This window comes from Aegilops tauschii, chromosome 6 (assembly GCF_002575655.3).
Source record: "Aegilops tauschii subsp. strangulata cultivar AL8/78 chromosome 6, Aet v6.0, whole genome shotgun sequence".
NCBI classification, from domain to species: domain Eukaryota; kingdom Viridiplantae; phylum Streptophyta; class Magnoliopsida; order Poales; family Poaceae; genus Aegilops; species Aegilops tauschii.
Window position 1 is genome coordinate 247,958,656 of NC_053040.3, and position 9,808 is coordinate 247,968,463.

Sequence of the window (9,808 nt, forward strand, 5' to 3'; positions counted from 1 at the left end):
TGTCCTTTCATCATCTGACGCGGGGTCCTTGGTACTATCAGAGTCGGCGTACTTGACGAGAACCGCCATCAGCGTACCCATATCATTGCAATCGCGCTTGAGCCGCCCAAGTTTCATCTTCAGGGGCAGGAAACGACAATTCTGCTCCAACATTAAGACTGCAGAACCGGCATCCATCTTGTCAGATGAATGTATTATCTCTTTGACCCGGCGAACCCAATGTGTCGTAGACTCACCCTCCTGCTGCTTACAGTTAGTCAAATCCACAATTGACATAGACTGCCTACAGGTATCTTGGAAGTTTTGGATGAACCGGGCTTTCAGCTCAGCCCAAGACCCGATAGAATTCGATGGCAGCCCTTTCAACCAAGTGCGGGCAGTCCCATCTAACATCATGGTGAAGTACTTGGCCATCTCCGCTTCGCTGACCTCCAGCAATTCCATGGCCATCTCGTAACTCTCGATCCAGGCTCCGGGTTGTAAATCAGCCGTGTAATTAGGCACCTTCCTAGGCCCTTTGAAGTCCTTGGGTAGACGTTCATTGCGGAGAGCCGGCACTAAACAAGGGACACCTCCAGTCCTCGTAGGGATGCCCACATCGACGGAAGCCGTCGGATAAGCTGGGGGTGGCTGGTAAGCCGTCAACTGAGGCACCTGCTCCGCCTCTTGCCGTGCTCTGTCTTGGTCTGCTGCGTGAAAGGCCCCGTTATGAGCCGGGCCGTGGCCAGGCGGCAAGTCATGGCGTCGGACATTGCTTGAGCCGGTCGCTGAGACCATGTGTCTGCTATAACTCGGGCTTCGGCCTGGACGAGGGGTTGAATGGATCTTGTCCCGGCTATAAGAGTACGCCTCTTGTTATGCCAGAGCTGTCTGAAGGAGTTCTCTGACCCGGCGGGTTTCAACCGCCGTTGGAGAGTCACCATCAATTGGGAGAGCCGCCAGCCGTGCCGCCGCGGCAACCATGTTTTCCAACGGCTTGGCATAATGACCCGGTGGTATTGGCACGTACTGAGGCGGGGCAGGGTTCACCCGGGGAGGTCCCATCACTTGGGGCTGAGTTGGCGTCCCAGCCCCGGGCACTATGATCTCCGGCGGGTTACTAGACCCTGCACCCGGCGTGTTGAAGAGATTTCGAGGATCGTAAACCGGAGGGAGTCAAGATTGGGCCTTTTGATGCCTCCTTCTCATGACCTCATTGGACGCGTTCTGATCCATCGTGAGCCGGAAGGACTGCGCCTTAATCAACTGAGTCTGGGCGTCGAGAGCCGCCCTCTCCGCAACCATCCTGATCCCCTCCGCCGCCAGATCCTCCTTGGCCTTTGCTAGATCCAGCTTTAACTGTGCCACCTCCGCGTCATGTTGAACTTGATCCGCCGGAGCTACCGTAGCGGTCAACAGGACCGTCATCTTGTCTGTGAGATCCATCAGCACCTGAGCCGGCGAGGGCACCGGGCTTCCTGACCCGGAGGCGGGGTTTTGAACAGGTTGCGCGCCGGCCATGAAGATTCCAACCCGGCTCGGCGGTTCAAAGGGGTCCGGAATGCTGTCGCCGTCGGAACAGCCCCTGAGCCTGCCATCCTGAAGTTGATATAACGAATTTGACTCATCCGTAGCCGACTCGCCGTCAGAGCCGGCAGCCGTCTCATTACCAGATCCAGACCCTTCAGAGAGTCCTCCATGGACACATCCCACGAAAGCATGCTTCAAGGCAGGTAGAGCCCGGGCGGGTCGTGCACGCTGAGCCGTCTCGATGAGATCGGTGCAGAGTTCCGGCTCAGGGCCCGGCTCACCAATCTTACCAATGAAGACGTGGATTCCGCCGAAGGGGACCCGGTACCCGTACTCGATTGAGCCGGCGTCGGGGCCCCAGGTTGCATCGTCGATGTAGAGCTTGTCGCGACGACTCTTGGTCATCCGGCCCACAGCGTATCCCTTGAGCCCTTCGAAGCTGCCCTTCAAGAACTCAAATCCACCGTGCGTCAGCCCCACGGTGGGCGCCAACTGTCGTGGTATTGTCACGGCAGATGTCCTCGTGCTAGAACTTAGTTGTGGAGCCATCGCAGCTAGGAAGCTTAAAGGGGTTAAACGGGACAAGGAATACGAGAGTTATACTGGTTCGGCCCCTTACGGAGAAGGTAAAAGCCTACATCCAGTTGAGGTGGTATTGATTAGGGTTTCGATGACCAGGAAGCTTAATCGCTATGCCTGGCTCTCGACGAGATCTTACTTGTCCCTAAACCGCCGCCGGGTCGCCCCTTTATATAGAGAGGTTGACGCCCAGCGGCTCTCAGAGTCCCGGCCGGCTCATAAGAGTGTCCGGCTCGGACTCTCAACTATTCTTGCCTTACACTACAAGTTTCACCATAATGGCGGTTATCACTACGGGCCTTAAGCCATCTCCGGGTCTTAAGCCCATTATTGACCCGTCGTCTTTAAACCCGGTACTGGGCTTCGCGTGATGACCATTATGAGTAACCCGGCCCCTCCTGAGCGGGTGACTCTAATGGTTATATCCTCAACAAAATGTATCTAGATGTATTTTAGTTTTAGATACACCCATTTTTGTTCATTTTGATGACAAGTATTTTCAGACGAAGGGAGTATGAGAAGAGGGAAGACCATCCAAGATTCCCCAAGAAGTTGCCCAATCCCATAAATGTCAAGTTCAAGAAAAGGCTCTTAGCTCAAATCTCCGAACCCCAATAATGTTTTATGTGTTAACGATGTAGCCCAATTAAAGCTTGTCAAGAAGGATGACAAGGTGGTCAAGTACCAGTACATGGCAAGCATGGATCCTACGAGTACCAAATGTTGTGACAAGTTTTAGTTAGTTTTTGAATCTAAAGTGAAGTATGATCGCTAAGTTATGTTAACTGACCTTGTTGAGCACAACGAGGACGGTAATACCATGACAAAAAGCAAAAGAAAGATCAAAATCCAGTTCTCTAAGAACTAGAACAAACAAATTATATGCGCTGATGCTGCCAATGATTATTACAGACGATTCTTCAGCTTGACTGCAATGCTGGTAAAACTTTTCCAAGGACAAGAATGCGAGGATTATTCAGGAGCCTTAAACGGTGTCTCAACACCCAAGGAAATCGAGGTGCCTGCCACTTACCTACTCAGGCTAAAGCTCCCGGTATGCAACAAAATTAGGTGGGAGACAAATAATCGAGAGAAAGAGCAGCTGGTGCTCAGATATGATCGCAAACTGCTTTTGTGTAGTCTGACGTTGATGACTTCCCACCAAGATCAGCGGTTCTGTACTTCCCCTCGGCAATTGTCTGGAGGATGGCATTGTGGATCCGGTCTGCTTGGTCATTGAATTGCAAGTGGCGCAACATCATAACAGCACTCAACATAAGAGCAGTTGGGTTTGCAAGGTTCTGCAGGCAATCGAATATCATTCAGTCGACAAAGGGACATCATAAAGACTGTCTAGACATCACGAGAGAACTTTGGTTTCATATACACATAACGAACAAAGCCAGAAACCCATCAATTAAAACATCATGAACATGTACATACTGAGAAATCTCATATGGTAGATATTTAAGATCACTTTACCTTGCCAGAGATATCAGGTGCAGAACCATGAACAGCCTCTGCCAGACAAATGCCACCTTCACCAATGTTGCAGCTGGGGAATAAACAATAGTTAGTTGATATCGTCTAAAAAACACAGTAAATCGACTCGTGAAGATAAAAATCTCTACCTGGGAGTTAAGCCCAAGCCTCCAATCAAACCAGCACATAGATCACTAATAATGTCACCATACAGATTTGGCATCACTAATACATCAAATGTACCAGGATTCTTCACGAGCTGCAAGAGGATGCAGTTCATACTCAGTGATGTTATAGAAGTAAATGGCCTACTTTCAGTACATGATTATCAAGTGTGCAAACGGTAAAATTAACAAGTGTGAAGTTTCAGTGTTGACAGATCAACATACTGTCATGCAGCAATTGTCAATAATGACTTCCTCATATGTGATTTCAGGGTACTTCTCAGCTACTTCACGGCAACACTAAAATTGTACATATAAAATAACCATGAGTTAGCTCTCAAGACAAATCAAAATGGGGAACAGATAGCATCAACAAGAAGGAACAGGGGTGTAGCCATCAAACCTTGAGGAAAAGTCCATCTGTTTTCCTCATGATATTAGCTTTATGTATCGCAGAGACCCTCTCCCTGCCATTGGCTTTGGCATAATGGAAAGCATACTCTGCCACTCTCAAACTTGCTTGGCGGGTAATAATTTTCAAACTTTCCACAACACCCCTCACAACCTGAAGAAAAAGAACCGTGCCATGACTAACAAGAACAAGAACAACAACCACCAAGCCTTTAGTGTCCCAAACAAGTTGGGGTAGGCTAGAGCTGAAACCCATAAGATCTCAAAACCAGCTCAGCTCATGACTAACAAGAACGATGGAAAGAAAACTATCTTTAGGAATGAATACACCATACCTGATGCTCAAGGCCACTATACTCTCCTTCAGTATTTTCACGGATTGTCACAAGGTTCACATCATCATATCTAGTCTTGTAGCCTGGGAGGCTGTTGCAAGGTCTGACATTGGCGTAGAGTCCAAGTTCTTTCCTTAATGTAAGATTCAAAGAACGGTGGCCTTTTCCAATAGGTGTAGCCATAGGACCTTTCAAGCCAACTTTGTTTCTACGCACCGACTCCAGGCTCTCCCATGTCAAAAAGCTCTCTGTTCTGGGATCAACTTCCGTACCAACATAATGTTCTTCCCATTCTATCGGTACACCTGCAACATTGAATACCTGAAACAGCAAAAGAAAATATTAGAAGTACGGAAGTAGAACAAGCTACCTTCAAAGAAATCATGCATGAATGAGTTTTGTCCGTGAATGTAATCACTCATCTTAGTAGCAGTGTTCTTGCGAAACTCAGTTGCAAAAGTACAGTTTACAGGTAAAGCAATTAGCTTCAGATAGCTGGAACCATGTACCGAAGTTCAAGATGAGAGAGACGATCATGTGACTGCAATTTAAAAACAGATGGGCAGCCTGGCGCAAAAGACAGGCGGGGCAGCTCAGGCTTTGACTTCACCAGTCCAACAAGCCTGGCCTGGCCCGACAACTCTGATAGCAACTAATCCAGCAGGCAGCCACCATCTAAAATTGCCCATCCCCAACTCATCTCCACTCCCGTCTCCCTCACCTCCACAATGTTAGGGGTCCCCCTCCCTCTCAAATCCATAACTGGAAATGGTTGCAAGCTTCAGCCCCTCCCCTCTGAACGACATGAGTCAAGGACGCCAGCCGAACCCCTTGTTAAGATCCACCAGCAAGCTCAAGATCGCCTGCATCCTTACCTTTGAGCTCTTTGGAATCTGTGTTTTCCGGCTGCTCGTCATGATTTTAACGCGAGATGAAAATCCCAGCCGCATCTGACCTCAGAATGTTTTGCAGTAGATGTGCAGATGTATTGTCCAACCTGGTAGCTAGACTTTCGATGCTGGCAAATTAATCTAGTTTGTACAAAAATATATTGATGTAGTGATGTTTTAATAGCAAAAATATACTATTGATTTGATTTGTTACTAATAATAGCTTTATATGCATCTACCAAAAGGGATACCAGTGAGCAGCTGGCATGTCATCAACCAGCAAATAAGGCCTTGATAGGAAATAAGGTTCTAGCGGATCTTTGTAAAAAATCTAACACTATATAAATGCAGTACAGATACTGTTCCTTAGTTTCTAGTTGATCCAATCCCCAAGATATCAGTCACTTGTTCCTTTTCTGCATAACATCTTTGTCAATTGCATATTACAGAAAAAATAATTGTTATGTTCTTGTCCACGATGATTTTTAAGCATCTAAGGCAACTTAAGGACATACCACCTCTCACCTATTGGCTTTGAACCTTTGATCATCCTGGGTTCAGTATACAGGTACAACAGAATGAATGTCATTGTAGACATGGAGTAGATATCCACACTTTATGAATGAACAATGTATACGAGTTATTTCAGATCAAAATTGGCAAAGATGCATATTCTGAACTTTCTAGAATGACAGGAGCATCCAAGGTAATTATTCAGAAATATTACTGAAATCCCAATAGCCATTCTGTTGCAAAAAAAGGAGCCAAAAATCAAAACAATAGCATAACCAAGTTACACAAATGACACAAAGTTCCAAAGTGAAACAGGGTTTTCACAGAAATACAAGCAAATTCAACCCCAAATTCTGAACAGCCAGAAGTCCAGCTTTCTGCAAAAGAATAAATCATCTTTACTATTGAAGGGTAGTCTGCCATCGTCGTCGTCATGGTTAGACCTCCCCTCCCCTCGTATGTGCTCCCCTCCCACCAATTTCTCCATACCACCGCCTCCCCCAGTCCTCGAGAGCGGTTTGTGCTCTCTTGCTCCTTTCCTCTCTGTACGTTTCCTCTGTCCCATGATTCAGAACGTGAAAATACCCTCTGCCACCCCATCCAATCTCACTTCTACCTTAACCCGTCATGGACTCCTTGCACCATGACTTTGACGCTGCCCCCCCCCCCCCCTTCCCCCTACCATCCATGATGTGCATCCCCCCTAGCCTCACCCTGCACCTGCAGTCCCTCCCTGCCCAATCCAATCGTTGTTGCACCGCCAAAAAAAAAAATAGCACAGATGAAACAGCAAAAAAATAATGCTGTTGGGGAGCCTCAAACCACACACCTGCGTCTACACCCAGCTTAATCAAACCAGCAAGCGACCAGCTCACTCATGTTCTGAATGAGAAAGTATTTACAAGTACATGTCAGTGTTTCCATGGTCCGTGCGCACTTACAGGTGCAGTGTTGCGTGCTTGCTTGAGTTTTTCTTTGAACTGTTGCAAGTCCATTGATTGTTGTATACAAATCCGACACAACTCCAATTATTTTGTAGTCCCGTAGCAACGTGCGGTCTAGTTACTGTTTCTAAATGTATGACGTTTTGGCAGTTAAAATTGAACTGCCAAAACGTCTTATATTTAGGAACAGAGAGTGTATTAATTATGCTGGGTGTGAGGATAAAACTCACACCTGTTAATATCGTATCAAACATAAGGAAAATCTTCTACCTTTCTTGCTAAACTTAAAATTGCATGGGGCCAGGGAAATTGCAAGAGATGTCACTAGCCATCTAGGGAGGCCAACCACTATAAAATTCTATAGAGCTCAGCATTAACGATATGCCCTTGTTGGCGTAGCTTCAAACCTTGATCAAATCAAGTATAAAGACATTTCTACATCATAAGGAAACAGAAAAGCAGACCAAGTTGTGGTAAGAAATCATACATGAGTCTATCACACAAATACGACACCCAAGAGAAACAAAATCCTCTACCTGCTTGACCGACTCGGCGATCTCAGGCCCGATGCCATCACCAGGAAACAGGGTTGCGCGGATAGTCTCCCCAGCCTCCGTGGAAAACGATGCCCCAACATGCCGGCCCGTCGTCCGCGGTAGGACAATCCCCTGAAGCAGCCTCCGGAGTGCCATGTCTCCTCTCCACCACTCTGAAAGGCAAAAACAACAATCAAACCCATACTCCAGATGACTCCAGATATCTACGCAGGCGCGTCGATTCGACCAAGCAGGCATGCATTAATTTCCAAAGACTAGGCAGAATGAGCGCGCATGCATCGCGAATCGATGGATCGACCAACAGAGCACGGAACGCCACGCCCGATGGTAACCGATCGAATCGGGGATAATTCAGGAACCGCGAAATCGAGAGGAGCGAGATCGGATCGGGTAGAGGGAAAGCGACGGTGAGGAATGTACCGGAAGAAGGAGATTCGCGGGTAGTGTCAACGGCGGCGGCGGCGGGCGGCGGATGGGGTCCGCGGCGAGAGGGGGGAGGGGTGGACGAAAGATGGGGATGGGAAAGGGAGCAAAAAGGGTGCCAACTTGCACAGACTCTTGGCCTCCACCCAGGGCCAGGTCTGCGGTTCCTCCTCTTCCCATTTGGCAATCCATCTGAATCTGACGGTCTGCGTTTCCTCAATCAATATTTTTTTTTCCTCCAATATTTGTGTTGTTGCGTACCCAAGTGAAGAAATATGCCCCGGAGGCAATAATAAAGTTGTTATTTATATTTTCTTATATCATGATAAATGTTATTCATGCTAGAATTGTATTAACCGGAAACTTGATACATGTGTGAATACATAGACAATACATAGTGTCCCTAGTATGCCTCTACTAGACTAGCTCGTTAATCAAAGATGGTTAAGTTTTCTAACCATAGACATGTGTTGTCATTTGATGAACGGGATCACATCATTCTACCCATCCGTTAGCTTACCATAATGATCGTTAAATTTTATTGCTATTGTTTTCTTCATGACTTATACACATTCTTTTGACTATGAGATTATGCAACTCTCGAATACCGGAGGAATAGCTTGTGTGCTATCAAACGTCACAATGTAACTGGGTGATTATAAAAAGCTCTACATGTATCTCCGAAGGTGTTTGTTGGGTTGGCGTAGATCAAGATTAGGATTTGTCACTCCGAGTATCGGAGAGGTATCTCTCGGCCCTCTCGGTAATGCACATCATGATAAGCCTTGCAAGCAATGTGACTAATGAGTTAGTTGCGGGATGATGTATTACGGAACGAGTAAAGAGACTTGTCGGTAACGAGACTGAACTAGGTATGAAGATACCGACGATCGAATCTCGGGCAAGTAACATACCGATGACAAAGGGAGTGACGTATGTTGGTTCCACTGTTGGTTACTGACCGGAGATGTGTCTCGGTCATGTCTACATAGTTCTCGAACCCGTAGGGTCCGCACGCTTAACGTTGGATGACGATTTGTATTATGAGTTATGTGTTTTGGTGACCAAAGATTGTTCGGAGTCCGGGATGAGATCACGGACATGACGAGGAGTCTCGAAATGGCCGAGAGGTAAAGATTGATATATTAGGCGATAGTATTCAGACACCGGAAGTGTTTCAGAATGTATCGGGTACATAACAGAGTACCGGGGGGTTACTGGAACCCCACGGGGGAAGATATGGGCCATAGGAGGGAGGCAAGGCAGCCCACAAGGGGTGGCGCCCCCCCCCCACCTGGGAAGGAGTCCGAATTGGACCAGGGGAGGGTGCACGGCCCCCTTTCCTTCTCCTCCTCCCTTTCCTTCCCCCTTTCCCCTTCCGGTAAAAGGAAAGGGGGGCGAATTGGACTAGGAGTCCAAGTGGGACTCCTCCCACTTGGCGCGCCCCTAGGCCGGCCTCCTCCCCTCTCCCTCCTTTATATACTGGGGCGGGAGGGGCACTTCTAAGGCACATCAATTGTTCTTAGCCGTGTGCGGTGCCCCCTTCCATCGTTTACTCCTCCGGTCATATTGTCGTAGTGCTTAGGCGAAGCCCTGCGTGGATCACTTCACCATCACCGTCATCACGCCGTCGTGCTGACAAAACTCTCCCTCGACACTTTGCTAGATCAAGAGTTTGAGGGACGTCATCGAGCTGAACGTGTGCAGAACTCGGAGGTGCCGTACGTTCAGTGCTTGATCGGTTGAGTCGAGAAGACGTTCGACTACATCAACCGCGTTAAGCTAACGCTTCTGCTTTCGGTCTACGAGGGTACGTGGACACACTCTCCCCCTCTCGTTGTTATGCATCTCCTAGATAGATATTGTGTGATCGTAGAATTTTTTTTGAAATTGCATGCTACGTTCCCCAACAGTGGCATCCGAGCCAAGTCTATGCGTAGATGATATGCACGAGTAGAACACAAAGAGTTGTGGGCAATCATAGTCATACTACTTACCACC

The 9,808-nt window shown here is 47.7% G+C and overlaps 1 protein-coding gene across 1 annotated transcript; it reads right to left on the reverse strand.

Annotated features, from left to right (window-relative positions):
- Positions 1-2,928: 2,928 nt before the first annotated feature.
- LOC109758292 (isocitrate dehydrogenase [NAD] catalytic subunit 5, mitochondrial) lies at positions 2,929-8,021 on the reverse strand. The gene is made up of 8 exons (XM_020317142.4): positions 7,805-8,021; positions 7,364-7,536; positions 4,481-4,801; positions 4,138-4,299; positions 3,960-4,034; positions 3,720-3,829; positions 3,571-3,643; positions 2,929-3,389 (listed from the first exon to the last, which is right to left on the reverse strand). Exons 2-8 carry the CDS (start codon positions 7,517-7,519, stop codon positions 3,198-3,200), a joined length of 1,089 nt encoding a protein of 362 aa, XP_020172731.1. The 5' UTR covers positions 7,520-7,536; positions 7,805-8,021; the 3' UTR covers positions 2,929-3,197.
- Between the last annotated feature and the right edge of the window lie 1,787 nt (positions 8,022-9,808).

Coding starts and splice junctions, on each gene's coding strand:
- LOC109758292 (XM_020317142.4), bottom strand. CDS start 7,519: ATGGCACTCCGGAGGCTGCTTCAGGGGATTGTCCTACCGCGGACGACG. Junction 4,802..7,363: donor TCGCCGAGTCGGTCAAGCAG/GTAGAGGATTTT, acceptor TTGCTGTTTCAG/GTATTCAATGTTGCAGGTGT. Junction 4,300..4,480: donor ATAGTGGCCTTGAGCATCAG/GTATGGTGTATT, acceptor CTTTTTCTTCAG/GTTGTGAGGGGTGTTGTGGA.